Source organism: Rhineura floridana, chromosome 5, assembly GCF_030035675.1.
Source record: "Rhineura floridana isolate rRhiFlo1 chromosome 5, rRhiFlo1.hap2, whole genome shotgun sequence".
NCBI lineage: Eukaryota > Metazoa > Chordata > Lepidosauria > Squamata > Rhineuridae > Rhineura > Rhineura floridana.
Genome location: NC_084484.1, coordinates 69,691,466 through 69,710,666, shown reverse-complemented (window position 1 = coordinate 69,710,666; position 19,201 = coordinate 69,691,466). Strand labels below are relative to the sequence as shown.

At 44.0% G+C, this 19,201-nt stretch overlaps 1 protein-coding gene across 9 annotated transcripts in view; it reads right to left on the bottom strand.

Annotated features, from left to right (window-relative positions):
• Positions 1-19,201, bottom strand: part of STS (steroid sulfatase) — a 161,637-nt gene that overhangs the window by 124,032 nt on the left and 18,404 nt on the right. For 5 of the 9 annotated variants that reach the window (XM_061627062.1, XM_061627060.1, XM_061627064.1 and 2 more), the window contains 2 exons: positions 14,832-14,930; positions 6,305-11,419 (listed from right to left, as the gene is read on the bottom strand). The exons of 2 other annotated variants lie outside the window; for them this stretch is intronic. In XM_061627062.1, the coding sequence (XP_061483046.1) occupies positions 8,228-10,234 (2,007 nt within the window). In that variant the 5' untranslated portion in view covers positions 10,235-11,419; positions 14,832-14,930 and the 3' untranslated portion in view covers positions 6,305-8,227. Of the gene's footprint in view, positions 1-973; positions 1,069-6,304; positions 11,420-14,831; positions 14,931-19,201 lie in introns of those variants that run through there. 2 more of the 9 variants (XM_061627065.1, XM_061627069.1) reach the window with 2 other exon arrangements.

Here is a 19,201-nt window from a genome sequence, read left to right as displayed (position 1 = left end):
ATTGAATTTTATAGTTTTGCTAACCAATGGACATAAAGCAATGTTTTTCAAAAAAATTTACCTTGAGCCCCATTTTCAAACCTCATTTTACCCTCCAGCCCCGGCAACCCAAAACCATGTTCCTCAGCAAAGTGTAGACATCCGCATGGAGACTTCTGCCATATGGAAAAATATGTGGATTGAACTGCTATTAGGCAAACAGAGCAGACATCTTTGGCCCTTCCTAAAACTACACACAGAGAAACACTGGAGTGCAAAGCAGAAGCTCTTTTCAGCTCAAACCAGGGTGATGAGACAAATGTAGGCTAGCAAAAAATCCAATTTCAGTTAATAAGGACCCTCTCCTACAGGTGGACATTCAATTCAATTCACCCATGCTGTGGCTAGTGAGGAAGAAGGCTTCACCTATCTCCAGAATCCTTCCAGATATCTATACTCCCGCTCCCGCCCCAGAGTTGCTTGTTTCAAAGTTTGAGGTTGCTTCACCCTGTGTTGGATTTAATACTTAACTTTGATTTTGATATTTAACTTGGTTGCCTTATACCCATAAGTTCTGTTCTGTACTTAATTTTGAAGTATTTCTTCAAGTCCCATATCAAAGCAAAATATTAAGAAGTCCTCATTTTTACTGACATCTTATGATAACATCATTAAAAATGTTCTCAATTTCAAAAGTCAAATGGAAATTCCAGTGCTTTCCGGAAGCTTTAATCTGTGTGATGTTTTACTTTGGCAATATTTAATTCACTTCTCCACTGATTTCAATCTTAGCTGTAGGATCCGGATGTAAACTTGATCCATCAGCATCTCAGGATTCTTCCTCATATGAACAGGGACTTATTCTATCACAGGATTCTCACAAATACCGCATGCAAGTTTCTCAGTTAAGAGGGTTTAATCATATAGATATGCATGGAGAGTGGGAAATTCTTTGTGTATATCAATATGACTGAGCAAAGAAGATCAGTCCTACCTTTAGAATGCTGTCTCTGTAACCAGTATGTCATTCAGTCCACTGTGGAAGTTCTACAGGTAGGATGGAATTTAAATTCCAGATATAGCCAGTCTCTTAGGCTTATCCCCACAGTCTCTATCCTTATAAGAGACTGCTGTTCTCAAGGATATACTCCACTGTAATTTCCTAGGGCCTCAGGAAATAATTCATCTTCTTATTATGACCCTGACCTACTCCTCCCAGCTGTTGGCCACCTCCCAGGCAAGCCAAACTGGTTCAAATATACATGTAGGAGGTTTGTAAACCAGCCTTGATGCAAACTAAAAGTGCTTATGTCAGATATGGCACCCAACTGTGGCTTGTGCCTGCTACTGGACAAAATCCAATGGTAAAAGAAAGGGGTTGTAAATATGTACCTTGTAAATTAGTCCTGGGGAAGACTAAGAATTTAATGAACCCATTAAGGATAAACCAAATAAACCTACTCAGCTTCCACTCTATATGGAAACCCCTAGATCTGATTCAACAGCAAGAAAGGTAAGAGTGATTTTTTATTATAAAAGAAATTGACAAATGTTCATTTAACTGTAGTTTCAGATTTCATAACTAAAATAATCTTCCCCAACCTGGTTCTACAACTCACATCATCACTGACTATTGGTCTTGCTGGGTGGGAGTTGTTGTCCAAAATATCTGGAGGGCACTTGGTTGGAAAAGACTGATTTACATGAAGAATAAAATACTCCTATTTTAGTGTCTTAATTCACTTTGCTCAGAGGAGCGAAGGAAAGCAATGGCATCATTGGCTTGCATAATTCTAAAATAATGCAGAATATTATAAGACCTCTTAATATTTGTGTCTAATGTTAATATATTTTCATTAAAGGCAATATTTCATATTTTGCTAGTGCCGCTCCATCATTTTGATTCAAAATACAAAACCAAAAACCTTTTTCGGGGGGGGGGGGGACAAATACATTGCTCTGGTGGGTTTTTCTAAGGAGCATTTTCTTGGGACATATTTGTTACAAAGTAATATATACAGCTAGCAATAATCCCAGTATGTTTATTTGCAGTGAAAGTTAATCCTGGGTTAAGAAACCAGAGACAACACAAAAGGAGAAACCTCTGCCTTCCACAAGCAAACATCATTCCTTGTGTTGCAAAACAAAAACAAGTGACTATGAATTTGATATTCATCAAAGCCTATTTTAATTAAAAGGCATATTAATATCCTGATATTACAAACAAAGGTTTTAAAAGGTGGTTTCAGTAGACAATGTGGATCCCAACTAGCATAGACGCTGTTAATTATGTGACAGTACATGAATTACACATATACATCAGGAAAGAGATGGTGGCTGTTTTACATTATAGGAAGTATTCAAGGAAGAAATCATTGTGAATCTTTAATTAAGTCTTTAATTAATTTATTAATATTTAATTACGTGAATGACAAACTACATAATATGTGCATACTTTAATTTGCCTGTTAAAAATATCTCAACAAAATTTCAGGGAAAAATATATTATTTATTCAATTTATTAGTCACTTGCTACATAAAGAGTCTCACAAAATATTAAGAGCTTAAATATAAAAATATATTTAAAAAAGAATACATTACAATAAAAGCATATCACTTTGAACAGCCGTGGCATGCCCCAAACAATCCTGGGCGCTATAGTTTGTTAAGGGTGCTGAGAGTGGTTTGACAATCAATCCCTCTTCTCAGGGAACGGTGCAAGTTGTAGCTTTCTGCAAATTATGGCTCTCTCTTTAAAGAGTCCCCTAACAGCTCTCAGAACCCTTAACAGGACTGTTTATGAACTGTAAATTGTGATATTACCTACAACTTGTCCAGGTCTTTAGAAGTGGTATGGGGAACCTGATGGCTGCATTCCCTTGGAGACAATATGTTTGAAAGCTGTAGGCCTTGTTAGTCATGGCTAGGAATGGGATCCGTTGGCCAGCGCTGCTTTGAAAGCATACCATCAACCTTACAGGCAATATCGATTCAAGATCATCTTTGTCTGCTATCCATTGCTTTTATCAGTTTGATTTTTTCTCCCCAAAATATAAATATTAATATTGATACTTTGAAAGAAAAAAATCAATATTTTGAAAGGAAACTGGCTTTGCGCCCTCCTCCTCCTTTGCTATTATAGGCTTGGTTTGCTTCCTCTCCACTTGGAGCTTGATTATTTGAGTGGAGGGGGTGGCAGAGAATGAGAGTGTTGCACTGCTGTGCTATGCTGTGAGTAAAATCAATAAAAGAACAATGCATTTGAGGGAATATTCAGGGGGAGAAACCTGGTGTCAGGGAAAAGCTACTTGTTTGAAGCAAAGATAGAGAATATGTGGACCATTAAAAAATCTGGTGCCAAATCAAAATTCAGCTGAATTCTCGCTCATCCCTAGTCAGGACTAATGTAAGGCCCCTACATTTAGAATAATCACACCAGATTGGATCCGGAGTCAGACTAACAGAGCAATCCAAACAATAGGAAGCCAGCATAAAGTAGGCTGGGGTAAATTATGCCTGTGTAATTTACTCCTATTCCAAACTGTTTTCAGCAGCAGGGCTGCTGCTGGTTGAGCCAGCCCAAGCTTGGCAGAAGGAAAACAAGCCTTTGAACAGAGTTTGATTGACACCACATTTTTTGCCAGTGTAACTTCTGCTGGGTTCCACGTGACTGAGCTGAATGGAGTTTGGAATAGAGGTAAATCTTCTGCTGCTCTGTCCTGCCCCTCCCCTAGAATTCCCCTTTTGGGGGATTTACTCTGGCCTTGGCTCAGATGGCTTCAGCTAAGAATGACTGGATCCAGTCCATTTAACAGCACAATCCTATATGTGTCTGCTCAGAAGTAAGTCCAGCTGAGTTCAATGGGGCTTTCTCTCAGGATAAGTATATATCAGATTGCAGCTTAAATGAACTCTATATTCTCAAGCTATAGAAAATTTGTGAGAAGCAAATTAAATATACTCATGCTTTTATTTATGAAGAATAAAATGATTAACTATAACCAGGCAAAGTATTAACTAAATAAAAATGAAAATATAATAGGATTAGGAAAATAAACCAAAGAATTAAAGTATTAAGTTATTTAAGATAATAAGTTCCACAAGTAAAGAATCAGAAGGACCAAATAGGTATTACAAAACCTGAAAGAAATGAGCCCGAATAAACTTCTTAAAATAACTTCTACCAAATTCTTACAAGCTACACAGGAAGTCGATTGGACTGTGAAAGAGCAACCCAAATTGTGTTTGCATTTTGACAAATTTGTAGGGCAGTACAATATCTTAAAAAGGAGGTCAGGTCTCCTGCTCTCCTGGTTCATTCACTATAGCTGCCCAATTTCCCTGCTTTTTAAAGTTTGATAGAAATATCTGTTGGCTGTAGGTATGTTCTTAAACCGCAAGATTTTTTTGCCTATTAGTGAACATATTTTAGTAAAAGCTTATTTTTCTGTTTCATTTTTGCTGCCTAGGATTTGATATATATTGGATGCAGGCACAAGTTCAATACAGGTTCAGTTTTGCTGTGCAAATACAGTATTGTTTTAATAATATATATGCAAACTGCACCTCCAGTTGTAGGGCGAGGTAGTGCATTTGGCAAATGTGCAAAGTTAAGTATACAATTAAATCAAATGTGATGAATGCTATTCTGGATACAGCCTAGAGCTGTTGCTGCCGGCTTTACAACACCACCACCACAAACAAACAAACACCATCATAAAACAAAAGGTTAAACAAAACCAGATAATGTAGTTTCATTCTGGAAATGTATACTTATGTTAATTTTTTGCCCAAAACCTTGATTACATCATGGGAATCATCAAATGGGAAACTGAGAAATTATGGTTTCACTTTTTCTTCAAGATGATGAAAAAAAAGAACAGTGCTCTCTTTTAGAACTTCCTTCTTGATTGTGATGCAAAGAGATATTAAAGTATGTTCACCTTTCTTGTGTGTGTACTCAAAAATTGTCTGTGTCTATCTAGTTCTTTTTGTTGCTGCTTCTCTAGCAATTGATTTTATGGACAATATATTTAGTTTCCATTGACCTCTGTAATAGAAAGAACGTTCCAAATTCCAAAGCTATGCAGCTAAAGTATGAAGACTGTATTTATTTTCTATCCTTCACCAGAAGGCCTTGGGTAGGTTACAAATTAATTATGTTATATTACATATTTGTTCCAGGACCATTTTGTATTTTGGAACTTCAAGTTTACTACAGAACATAACTTAAGAAACGCTATTAGAGTCCACTATCTTTCACCCTGGAGATAGTAAAAACAATCTCCAAGTAAAAATTACCACATTTCTTGAATATAACTTTTTTGAGCATACAATATTTTAAATGTGTGGGAGGGGAGGGGAAATCAGTGCCTCACAGCAGGCAAATGCTATTCTTTTGGAATCCCCCTGCTTTTTCCATAGATCTCTGCTATCAGACTAAAGATTACTGATAGCACTTATGCCTTTTGTAACCTAAAACACACAACAGAGTCAGTACTCTTTTGTATAAGAATTTTCTTTGATTACCTTATTTCACTTTACCACAATGGACTTGAGCATGCATAATTCTGCACAGGACTGGGCTATTCGAATCTTTTTTATTTGGGAAAGTTATTTTGATGATGATCACTTTTTTATGATGTGTATCTTTGTAGGAAACACAGGAATTATTTCCAATTTGACAGATGTTATCTTTAGATAACAATTTTAATGCATTAATTTATCTACCTGCCCTTTAACCATAAGGTCCCAGGGCAGGTCACAGCAATTTAAAAATACAATATTAAAAACAGGTTAAAACAAATAACAAAAAGGAACCTCAGAGCCCAAAGATAGTACAGTAGGGCCCCACTTATACGGCGGGTTCCATTCCAGACCCCCGCCGTAAAGCGGAAAATGCCATAAAGCAGAACCCCATTGACTTTAATGGGCCGCATCGCACGAAAACGGCGCAAAATGTCGCAAAAGGGGGAAAAAACCCTTTAAAATGGAAAACGAAAGCCGCCGTATCAGCGGAACGCCTTAAAGTGGAACGCTGTAAAGTGGGGCCCTACTGTAACTGAGTTTCATCACAAAATTAATGTAAACATAGTTTAAAGCTTTTTTAAAAAGGGGGAGGAACATCAAAAGCAATATGTCTCTGAATGCCAGATGCTGGGAATCACAAGTGAGGAAAGTATTGTTTCACTTGGGTCCTGCTTTTGAGCTTTCCATATGCATATGGTTAGCCACTGCGAGAACAGAATGCTGGAGTAGATGATCCAGCAGGCTCTTCTAATTCTCTGAAGTTTTTTTTAAAAAAATCTCTAGCACACCACCACAGTTTTCCAAAATGTTTTGATTTTTTTTTTAAGGAAAAAATGGAAAGATGATTAAAATGGACATAAAGTTATCATGTTTAAGATTTTAACTATTCCTTCCAAATACTTGTATCATGCCTTTCCACATGCCGAAAAGAGCCAACAAATTTTTTTTTAGCAGTATCAAAAAGAAAGAAAAATGCACGAACACTAAAACCATTCTATTAATATAGCATTAAAATTAACCAAAACTGACATTAGCAGCAGACTATAGTGTTACCAGCAAGATAATGGCAGTGAATGGATAGGGTCGAGGGTTTCTGCTTTCTCCTTAACCCCATATCTATAGAATCCTTGTATGTCGAACGTTAGATCACCTAAGGTCACAGGTTATCAACAGCAGTGGTCTAGTGTAGGCAGAGAATGGACCATTGGTCTCACCTGAAGGGTGATTTTCCTATGAGTACGGACATCACAGCGGGTTTTAGCTCCACCTATCGTGCGAAGGCAAGAATGTCTTTGAAGTCAAGACTAGGGGCGTCAGGCCCCTCCCACTCTCCAGTTCATTCGCAGCGAGTCTAAGGAGAAATATCTAAAAATACAAGAACAAGGCCAACCGGCCTGGCAGCAGGAAAATAACACAATAGTACCATGCATAGTAACATGACTCCAACATAGCGGTATAACAGAACTAGAAGTCTTGACTTCACTCTTAAATTTAAATAACAGTGTAACAGTAACATATAATACATTAGAAAATATATAGTCATCCTCCAACTGGGAGGGTCGTGATGTCCGTACTCATAGGAAAATCACCCTTCAGGTGAGACCAATGGTTCATTTTCCCTATGAGTCCGGCCATCACAGCGGGATGTACCACAGCAGCCCATACAGGGAGGGACCACCCACGTGTTAATCCTCATTAAGAACCTGTTGCAACACTCGTCTGCCAAAAGATGTGTCAGCAGAGGCATAACGATCAATTTTATAATGCCTTATAAATGAGTGTGGGGTAGACCAGACTGCAGCCCTACAAATATCGGCAACAGGAGCATTAGTGGCAAAAGCAGCCGAAGTGGCAGCTGACCTGGTAGAATGAGCCGTTATACTAGCTGGAACTGACAGCTTCAGAGACTCATATGCTAAAGTAATACATGCCCTTAACCAACGGGATAAGGTAGGATTGGATACTTTATGCCCCATAGACCTTGGATGAAAGGATACAAACAGAGACTCCGTTCGTCGAATCTCTTGGGTCCTAGACAGGTAGGTCTTGAGAGCCCTCCGGACATCTAACGAATGCCAAGCCTTTTCTAGAGGATGGGTAGGATTCGGGCAAAAGGAAGGCAAAACAATGTCCTGGTTGCAATGAAAAACTGAATCGACCTTGGGACGGAAGGAAGGATCAGTCTTCAGTACAACAGAGTCCTTATGGAAGACGCAGAGGTGTCGAGCAGAAGACAATGCGCCCAACTCTGAAACGCGTCTGGCAGATGTGATTGCGATCAGAAACAAGACCTTGAAGGACAGTATACGTAGGGGCACAGTCCTGATGGGGTCAAACGGAGGGCGTTGCAAAGCCTGCAGAACTTTCGGCAAACTCCATGAGGGAAACCGATGGACAACAGCCGGAGAGCGTAGGGCGACTCCCCTCAAAAAACGTTTGATGAACGGATGTGAGGAAATATGATCTCCAGGAGAGGACACTGAGAGGATGGACGACAGAGTGGACGCATGTCGACGTAGAGTGTTGGGTCAAAGTCCCATCATAAAGCCGCTATGGAGAAATTGCAGCACCTGATGCACAGTGGCCTGGGATGGATCATGGTGGTGGGACTGACACCACTTGGAGAAAGCCACCCAGGTATGTTGATAAATACGAGTGGTAGATGGTCTTCTCGAGGCCAACATAATATCAATCACAGCGTCAGACAGTCCAGCTGACCTCAAATGTCCCTGTTCAAACGCCACACTGTTAGATTGAGCCAAGTAGGGTCCTGGTGCAGAACTGGACCCTGGGATAGGAGGTCTGGCCTGACTGGAAGTGTCCAAGGATCCATCATTGACATTACCAGAAGATCTGAGAACCACGGTCGGCGTGGCCAAAATGGTGCTATCAGAACCAGCTGTGCCTTCTCGGTTAGCGCCTTCCTCAAGGTTTTGGTTAACAATGGTATGGGAGGAAAGGCGTACAATAGACCGTCTGGCCACGGTGTTGTCAGAGCATCCACTGCTTCTGCTGTTGAGTCCAGGTATCGGGTAAAGTACCTGGGAAGCTGGCAATTGTGACTGGAAGCAAACAGGTCGACTGAGAGGGCGCCGAACCGACACTGGAGACGATGGAAAATGGCTGGATGAAGTTTCCATTCTCCCGGAAAGACCTGTTGTCTGCTGAGCCAGTCTGCTGTCACATTCCAAATCCCTCTGAGATGTTCTGCTTTCAGGGATTGTAGATGTTGTTCTGCCCAGACAAAGATGAGGGAGGCTAAGTCCTGCAGAGGACGAGACCTGGTGCCCCCCTGTCTGTTCAAATGTGATTTTACACACGTGTTGTCTGTTCGAATGAGCACATGATCCAAAGGGAACAGAGACTGAAAATGAAGTAGAGCTAAGTGGACAGCCTTTAGCTCCAGCCAGTTGATGCTTTGAGTTTGCTCTGCGGTGGACCAACCCCCCTGAACGTACTGGGAGTTGCAGTGGGCTCCCCAACCGATGAGGCTGGCATCCGTGGTTACAATGGTTCTGCGGGGTTCTCTGAACGACGTGCCCTTGGAGAGGTGTTGAACCTTGGTCCACCAGCGGAAGGAGAGGCGCAGTGCGGGGCTCAAACGAACTTTGCGATGGTTGGAGCTGGCAATGTCTTTTTGAAAAGGCAACAGAACCCATTGAAGGGGCCGAGTGTGGGCTCGAGCCCATGGCACAATGTGGATTGTAGAGATGAATATCCCGAGCGCTCTGGCGAGAAGCATGATGTCTGCGGATGTTTGTTGCATCAGGGACCTTGCGATGCTTGTGATGGCAGTGATGCGATCTGGAGCCAAGAAGACCATTGCCTGCAGGGTGTCCAACATTGCCCCTAGATGTAGTAGGCGTTGGGTTGGTTGGAGATGGCTTTTGTCGAAGTTGACAAGCCAGCCGTAGGCCTGCAAAACATTGAGGGTGATCATTAAGTGATGATGAGCCAGCTCCTCAGACTTGGCCCGTATTAGCAGATCATCCAAATATGGGTAGATATGAACCCCTTGGGTCCGGAGATAAGCCACTAGGATGAGTAGCACCTTGGTAAACACTCTTGGAGCAGAGGAGAGGCCGAATGGCATCGCTCTATATTGAAAGTGCTGGTGGCCAAAAGCAAACCGAAGAAACTTTCTGTGGGCTATACAAATGGGCACATGGAGATACGCTTCCTTAAGGTCGATAGAAGCCAGGAAGTCTCCTTCATGCAGACGCTCCGTAATGGAATGGAGTGATTCCATTTTGAACCTGAGATATGTTACAAAACGGTTGACAAACTTGAGGTCCAATACCGCCCTCCATGATAAATCTCGTTTTGGCACAGCAAATAGGAGGGAGTACACCCCTTCCGACCTCTCAGTTGTGGGAACTGGCTCTATCGCCGCTATGTCCAAGAGGTGGTGTATAGCTGTCTGCATGATGTTGTGCCTGGCTGGTGCCCTTGGGCAAGGAGTCGGATGGAATCTGTCTGATGGGGTTGCCCAGAACTCTATGGTATAGCCATAACTGAAAAGGTCCCTGATCCAGGAGACCGTAGTAAGGCGCAGCCATCGATCTCCAAAATTAAGTAATCTGCCACCTATGGGGAGGGCGTTAATACTACTTGCGTGGGCGAGGGCCTCCCTTATATGAGGACGATGAGTTGCCCCTGCGCCCTTGGTACTGACCTCTGCCCTGGAAGCGTCGGTTCCAGGAGCCCCTGAATGCGTTGGGGTCATAGGATCTGAAGTCGCGGCCTCATCCTCCTGGCTGCGTTCCTCGAAAGGGCTGGTTAGAACAGAAGGAAGGAAATCGCCTGAAAGGCCTGTGGTCGATGTTCTTGACTGTGGCCAGAACCGGTTTGTGGGCGTCTTTTGGATCAACCAGCACTGCCTTTAGAGCTTCCTCGCCGAAGAGTAGAGATCCGGAGTAAGGAGCCCTGGACAGGTTCAATCTGGCCGCTGAATCAGCTTGCCAGTGGCGAAGCCAGAGGGTGCGTCGAGCGACTATTTGAGCCGTCATGGCTCGTGCCCCTAATTGAGTGGCATCCAGAGTGGCATCGGCCACAAAAGCTGCTGTCTTACGCAATTTCAATAGCGCTCTTCTGAGGGCGACAGGATCAGGGTTAGCGTCCTCTAGAAGGTCATCCAGCCACATCATAGATGCTCTGGAGAAAATGGAGGCTGACGCGGAGGCACGCATGGATAGGGCAGTGGCCTCGTGATTCTTGAAGAGGGCGAAGTCTATTCATCGCTCAGTAGTGTCCTTTAGGTGTGATTCCCCTTCCCTGGGCAAAAGTGATCGTGAAACGAGGCGAGTGATTGGTTCATCTATGCCAGGGACATCTAACTTGGTGGCAAAGTCTGGAGCTAGGGCGTAAAGCCTGTCAGCCAGGTTCTTGAAGCGTCAAGCTTAGAGTGGATGAGCCCATTCTTCAGAGGCTAATTTGGCAATTGGGTCCGGCACCGGGATGTAGTGTTCAGTAGGTGCAGGGGATTTGAGGACCTTGGCCCCTTTTATAGCTGGGGCGGACGAAGTTGAAGGCGCAGTCTGGAGACCAAGGGTATTAACTACCCTACGTGCTAGCGGCTGATAGTCTGAGGTATTAAACAAACGATACGATGTATCCTCCTCATGATCTGAATAGTCGCTCCAGTCGTCTCCTTCAACATGGTCAGTGAAAGTTGACTCCTCCGCATACGAGGCTTCGTCCGTACATCTGCCTCTGGCTACGTCAAAGGGATCTGGTGAACAGGAAGAATGAGCTTCATGACACGCACGTTGGTCCATGTTGAGTTGAGGTATGGCAGGAACTTGTGGTAGTGACTGCATTTGGGTGAAAAATGCCAGCATGGCTTGAAGTTGGGAAAGGAAATCAGGAGACAGCTGCAGACCGGATGTGGCAGATGTATGTGCCTGAGGAGCTATTGGAACAGATGTATGGGGTGGTAAAACAGAGGGAGGTTCGTTAGGCGAACACTGAGCAGGAAAACCAACAAACTCTTCCTCGTCAGAGGAAGCAGCAGGGGAATGGAGAATATCGCTTATGTGTGCCTGTGCTGTGGTGGTGGTTGGCACAGAAACATAACGTGGGCGCTTTGGTTTGCTATGGCTGGAAAGATGTTTTGTCTTAGCCAGAGCTTTGGCATGTCTGGTCTTAGTCGTGTTAGGATGTTGTGGCTTGGCTGTTTGTGGCATGCCTGGCTGATCTGGCCCCATATGGGTTGATTGCGACATGCCTGGCTGTTCTGCCATGTTATATTAACTTGGGTGCAGTACACGGCCACGGAGGGGGCAGGATGTAAAGACCCGAACTGGCACAGCGTACGACCACGGAGGGGGTAGAATACGCTGGCAGATGGCAAAGTGCACTGCCACAGAGGGGGCAGAATGCACTGAGGAGTCAGCGTTAATATATATAGGCTGTTTTTAGAGTTGGCACACTCAGATTAGTGCTGTAGGCTGGGTTTCAGGCGTGGTACACGGCCCCAGAGGGGGCAGGATATACCAATTTAAATCAGATTTAGTACAAGTCAGCCACTAAGATTAAAGCTCCAGCCTTGATAATACAATCCAGCCACTAGGATTAAAGCTCCAGCCTTGATAATACAATCCAGCCCACTAGGATTGGAGCTCCAGCCTTGATAATATAATCCAGCCACTATGATTACAGCCACAGTAAAATTGTGTGTAAGTCAGTCCTGTGTAAGTCTGTCTGCAGCACGTATACAACACACATATGGATAAATAGCCTGCAGGGGAGGTATCCGATGGTTAATAAAGGGTAACAAAAAAGGCGGGAAATTTGAATTCAAAAAATGGCGCCCGGAAAAAAGAGCGCAGAGACAGAAGGAGCAATGGCGGCCGTCTGGAAGCGAACTGGGGGAAGGGCTGCCCAGCACAGTCTCGCAGGAGGAGCCGCGGGGCCGAAAGCCGCACTAGCAGCTCTAAAAAACCCCCAGGAGGGAAGAGGCAGTAGGGGAAATGCGGCAGCCACTGCAGAGGGAGCCGCCGTCGCCGTCTGCAAAGCCCTTCGCGGTGGGGTGAGCTGAGGTAAAAGCGCTAATGAGGGAGCCGCAGACAGTCTCGCAGGTTAATGAAAGAGCTGCAGCCACAGGTTTCAGTGGGGCGAGAACGGACCCGGGCAGGCTAAAACGGGTGACGGGGTAACGGCGGGAGCCGCAGCCGCAAGCTCCCGCTGAGATCAGAAAAACCGCAGCCGCGGTCTTCCGAGAGCGTCACGGAGCGCAGGGAAAAGGGAGCCCAGCAAGACAAGCCGCTAGAAGGGAATTGCAGCCGCAAGTTCCCAGGGGAAGCGCAGAGCCCAAGAGAGAAAGAAAAACGAAAGGACGAGGAGGATCCGCAGCCGCGGTCTCTCTTAGGGGTGGGGAGTAATCCAATAGGGGAAACAAACTGCCCGGGCAAGGGAAAAAGGTTCCCCAAGAGAAGTCCCCAAAAATCGGATACAGTTAAAAGCAGTTAAACACAAGACAGAGGGAAGGAGGACACTTGGAGACACACAGGAGACAATACCTCCGCCCTGTCAAACAAACACACAAACAAAACACCAAAAGAACTTAGCTAAACACTACGCTATATAGATCTCAATCTTGTTCGTACAAAGGCAAGAATGAACTGGAGAGTGGGAGGGGCCTGACGCCCCTAGTCTTGACTTCAAAGACATTCTTGCCTTCGCACGATAGGTGGAGCTAAAACCCGCTGTGATGGCCAGACTCATAGGGAAAATAGAATAGAGGAGACCCCACTCAAGAATTCTTGAGTCTTGGGAGGTAACAGAAATTCTCTGTTTGGGAGTGAGACTTCGGACAACAGAACAGTCTGTATAATATATGTTATTTATTCATATCTTGCACACTACAGCTAATAAAATTCATTCTAGGTGGTCTTAGCCGTCATTACAGAAACTGAAAAATAGAAATATATATATCAGCATAAAAGAAACTGATGGATATCCATTTAACATCAAAGTATAAAACTCTGAAAGTACATCTTGATTAAAACAGGTTACAATAGTTGAAGGGCTGAGTTAAACAGAGCCAAAGTACAAAGGACATAGGAATACATGTCATGATACATCACCCATCAGATATTATGGATGGAATAGATGGATGATTCGCCTGCTTTATTTGACCCCCCACTCTAGCAGAGCTGAAGGGCCCTGAGTGCTATAAGACCTGGCTTTTTATACCCTTTCTTTTCTATGGGAAGGCGTGTTTCCATGGTCTTATCTGCTTCTTGCTACTTCGAATTAGGCTCTCATCAGAAGCTCCAAAAAGTCTTTCTTTCTCAACTAGTCAGCTTAACTTCACTATATAAGGATTTCCTCTTCCTTCACTTAGACTGTTTATCTGACACACTGGCTGTCTGCCCTGACCTGTTATCTTATATTGTACTCAACTTCATAAGAAAATTATACTTTGTCTAGTCCTGCTGTTTCTCAGGAAAATTACAACTTTAGTCAGGAGATGAAGGACAAAAGGGGGGCAGTTTCAAACTACTCCTGTTTAACTGTTTGGCTGTTATGCATACAGCAGACTTTATAGACTATTTCATTAATTCTTAAGCATCTTCTAAGGAAATCTAAGCATATGTAAATTATTTCACCACATTATATGTATATTTAAGCCATTATCTGGATCTTCCCTTTACAGCTTAAACAGTTATTCCTCTTCTCCAACCCTTCTAAAATCCTGATAAAATATAATAGATTTAACTTGTTGGATGGAGAGATGGTATTAGCATATCTCTAGGAAGGGACTTCTGTCTAACACTGAGAAGATCTAATCCTCATCACTATCCACTCACTTTGGTTAGCAGAGGGACATAAAAAGGTCTCTAGTGATGACTGTGGCACATCAATAGATTCATATGGTGATTCTTCAAGCACCTGGGCCCAGACCACTTAGGGTAAGCACCAATTTATATGTGCCTGGAAACAAACTTAAAGCCAATTTAGATTTTTGAGCACTGTTGTAATATGCTCAAAACAGCAATTCTTCTTAGTTCAAATATCCTAGCTGCCTATTCTGGAGCACTGTAGTTTAACATTTTTTGGAGGTTGACTTATAGAAAGCATGTTATTGTATTCTAACCTGGAGTTACTAATGCATGAGTGACTGTCTTCATTTTCCAGGAGAGGGCACAGCTAGTGAATCAACAAAAGCTGATTAAAAGCACTCCTGGCCATGGATACCACCTGAACCTGGAGCAGAGTCCAGAAGCGCTCCCAAACGACAAACTTAATCCTTAAAGGAAAGAGCAAGACCCATCCAGAACATGCTGAATATAAAAGTCCGGATCAGTTGAACTACTTACCACCAACACTTCTGTCTTTTTTGGATTAAGCTTCAGTTTATTTTCTCATCCAGTTCATTACTGACTCCAAGCACCTGCTCAAAATATCAACTGGTATGCCTGGATTAGATGAAAAGGATAAACAGAGCGGAGTGTCATCAGCATACTGATGATATTTCACTTAAAAATTCCACACACTTTCCCAAAGCAATTTTATGTAGATGTTGAAGACCCTGGAAAAGAAGAAGGAACATTGTGGCATTCCATATAGCAATTGTCATCGGTTAAGGTGTTGGACTATGACCTGGGAGACCAGAGTTCAAATCCCCACATAGCCATGAAGCTCATTGGGTGACCTTGGGCCAGTCACTGCCTCTCAGCCTCAGAGGAAGGCAATGGTAAACCCCCTCTGAATACTGCTTACCATGAAAACCCTATTCATAGGGTGGCCATGAGTCGGAATCCACTTGAAGGCAGTCCATTTCATATTTCATAGAAGTCTCCCAGAAAAAAATCATCTGGAATCTTTCTAACACATGAAAATGGAACTACAGAAATGCACTGTACTAAATTCCAAATCTAGACAGGGAATTCACAGTTTATGCTATCAATCACCGCTGAGAGGAGAATCAACAGGGCTGCATTTTCTTTATCTATAAGGGATATTTTATTAATGTCCAGTTTAGAGTAATAAACAAAACAAAAATCTGGAGGTACTGTGAGGAATTTATTATCCAAAAACTGATTTTTTTTTGATGTGCTCAAAAAATTTATTATTTATATATTATTATTATGCATTACTATTATGTAATACATTTATTTATTTATTAGATTTATATCCTGTCATTCCTCCTAGTAGGAGCCCAGGGCGGCAAACAAAAGCACTAAAAACACCTTAAAACATCATAAAAACAGACTTTAAAGTATATTAAAAGAAAACAGCTTTTAAAACATTTTTTTTAAAAAGCTGTAAAAACATCTTTTTTAAAAAAGATATGTTTCAAAACATATTAAAAAGAAATTCCAACGCAGGCACAGACTGGGATAAGGTCTCAACTTAAAAGGCTTGTTGAAAGAGGAAGGTCTTCAGTAGGTGCCAAAGACAACAGAGATGGTGCCTGTCTACTGTTTAAGGGGAGGGAATTCCAAATGGTAGGTGCCACTACATTAAACGTCTGTTTCCTATGTTGTGTGGAACAGACCTCCTGATAAGATCGTATCTGCAGGACGCCTTCACCTGCAGAGTGCAGTGATCGACTGAGTATATAAGGGATAAGATGGTCTTTCAGGTATCCTGGTCCCAACCTGTATAGGGCTTTGTACACCAAAACTAGAACGTTGAACTTAGCCCTGTAGCTAATAGGTAGCCAGTGAAATTCTTTAAGCAGTGGAGTTACATGTTGGCGATACCCTGCTCCAGTGAGCAGTCTCGCCACCATATTTTGCACCAGCTGCAGCTTCTGGACCAGCTTCTGGTCAGGCTATCCTAGTCCAAAAATGGTCACAGCTGTTTTACCAGCTGAAGCTGATAAAAGGCACTCCTAGCCACAGAGGTCATCTGGGCCTCCAGTAACAAAGATCCAGGAGCACCTCCAGACTACGGACCTGCTCTTTTAGAGCCCCATTCAAAGCAAGCAGCTGACCAATTATCTGAGCTTGGGAACCACCAACCCACAGCATCTCCGTCTTGCTAAGATTCATACTCAGTTTATTGGCCCTCATCCAGCCCACCACCAAGTCCAGGCAGCGGTCAAGGGCTTACATGGCCTCTCCTGATTCAGATGTTACAAAGAAATAGAGCTGGGTATCAGTGTTTTTAAATTGTTTTTTGTGTTTTAAGATTTGTATATTTGTTTTTAATGTTTTTAATTGCTGTAAACCGCCCAGAGAGCTTTGACTATGGGGCAGTATATAAATGTAATAAATAAATAAAATCAGCATACTGCTGGCATCTCACCCCAAATCTCCTGATGGCCGCTCCCAAGGGCATCATATAGATGCTAAACAGCATGGGGGACAAGATGGTACCTTGCGGCACCTCACAGCACAACTGCCCAATGCTATTCTCTGAAAATGATCCTGGAGATAAGATCAGAACTACAGTAAAACAGTGCCTCCAATACCCGTCTCACCAAGTTGGCCCAGAAGGATACCATGGTCAATGGTATCAAAAGCTGCTCAGAGATCAAGTAAGAATAACAGGGTTGTACTCTTCCTGTGCCTCTCCCAATAAAGGTCATCCATCAGGGCGACCAAGGCTGATTCAGTCCTATAACCAGGCCGGAGCCCAGACTGGAATAGGTCAGGATAATCTGTTTCATTCAAGAGTACTTGCAATTGCTGCGCCACATCCCTCTCAATCACCTTCCCTAAGAAGGGGGTATTTGCAACCAGTCAGTAGTTGTCGCAAACCAATGGATCCAGGGTGGGCTTTTTTAGGAGCAGTTGGATCACTGCCTCTTTCTGGGTGGGTGAAACCATTCCCTGTCGCAATGATGCATTGACCTCACCCTGGATCCACTCGGTCAAAATTGCTTGGCGAGCTTTAATAAGCCATGAAGGGCAAGGGTCGAGAGGACACATTACTGGCTGCATAGTCGCAAGCACCTTGTCTACGTCATCAGGCCGCATCAATTGAAACTGTTCCCAAGAAGTTACAGCAGGTGTTGCATTGGACACTTCACTGGGGAATACAGTAGATGTGGATGGGGCATCAAGATTGCTATGGAGGCGAGTTAAGTTTACCCTCAAAGTGCCTTGGAAACAATTCACAGTGGGCCTCTGAAGGGTCTAAAAATCCATTTCCTGGAGTTGATGCCAACAGACCCGACAATACGGAAAAGCTCCGCTGGACGGCTACTTGAGGATGCAATGGTGGCAGAGAAGTGGCCTTCTTCACCACCCTCACCGCCACACAGTAGGCAAGGTTATGATGTTTTACTCGTGCCTGATCAGCCTCACAGCACGTCTTTCAATACTTGTGCTCTAGCCGTCGTCCAGCCTGTTTCATTGCCTTTAGCTCACTGGTGTACAAAGGTGCAAACCCAGCTCCACAATGCCAGAGAGGGCACTTGTGGGCAACTGTGTCAAGAGCCTGATGTGCTTCATTGATCCCCAGTGTGACAAGGGCTTCAACAGGATCACCTGCTCTATCTACTGGGAACTCCCCCAGGGCACAGGAATCCTGTGGATTCCATTAGTCTCCAGGGGCAGACCATCTTAATCTGTCTACCACCCCTGCAGGGGAGGATCAGAGCTGTAAGTCTAAACTTCACCAGGAAGTGGTCTGACCATGACAATGGGGTGACATCCACCACCTCCATCTCCAAATCACCCCATCCTCCATGTAGAGCAAAAACAAAGTCAAGGGTGTGCCCCGCCTCATCATGGAGACCATGAAGTCCCGAGCTGGAACACTACAGGCAGCCTCAGAATAGACATTGAAATCACCCAGGACTATCATTCTGGGCATTCTGTTGACCATAGCAACTCCTCCCTCCGCCCTATCACTGCAGCCTGTGCTGGTGTATTCAGGTGGGCAAAGCTCGGTGAGATCAACTCCTCCCAGCTCACCCACCCAGTTCTTGGTAATGCACACCAAATCAACACCTTCATCCATGATCAAATCATGGATGAGTGTGGTCTTACTGTGTACTGATCTGGCATTAAACAGCACACACAAGCCAGTGGGCACAGCAGATGGGCAACGAGGAACCCATCCATGAGAGGGCTGGGAGTGAGGAAAAAGGCGTTAATAACCTTGCCCTCATCTTCTATGGTAGTTCACCACCTCCCCATGACTATAACTCCGTCTACCCATGTTCACTGAAATTGGGGTGGCATCACCCTGGTTCCTCCTTACTAAGACTTCTCCTAAACATCTGATATAGACCCAACAAGAGCCCACCAACAAAACCTACCTGAACCAGTTATCCCAGTAGGCCTCTGAGAGAACTGGGAACAGTCAGACCCACTCAATATCTTTCACACAGGCCACACCCAGGGAGGGCCAGCTTTCTGCCAGTTGCAGACTCTCACTCTGAAGGCATCTGGCGACTTTTCCCTATCGGTCAGTTCACTGCACAGGCTGTCACCCTGCACAGGAACTACACATGCACCATACGCCCTCCCCACTACCAATCTCCTCTGGATTGGTTTAAAAAATAGGAGATAACACCCTTGCGATTCCCTAGGGGGCTCCCCAAGGGGTGACCCCCTTCAGTGGCGACCCTGCTGGTGGCAGTCCTGCCGCCCAAGCGCAGCCAGGCTTTTACATCCCCTGACTTAGCCGGGAGCTGATGCAAGAGGTTGCAATGTTGACTGCAGCCTCTCTCTGGAAGTCAGAGTCAGGCAGGGGGTCCTAGTCCTGTAGCACTTACCAGAGAATTCAG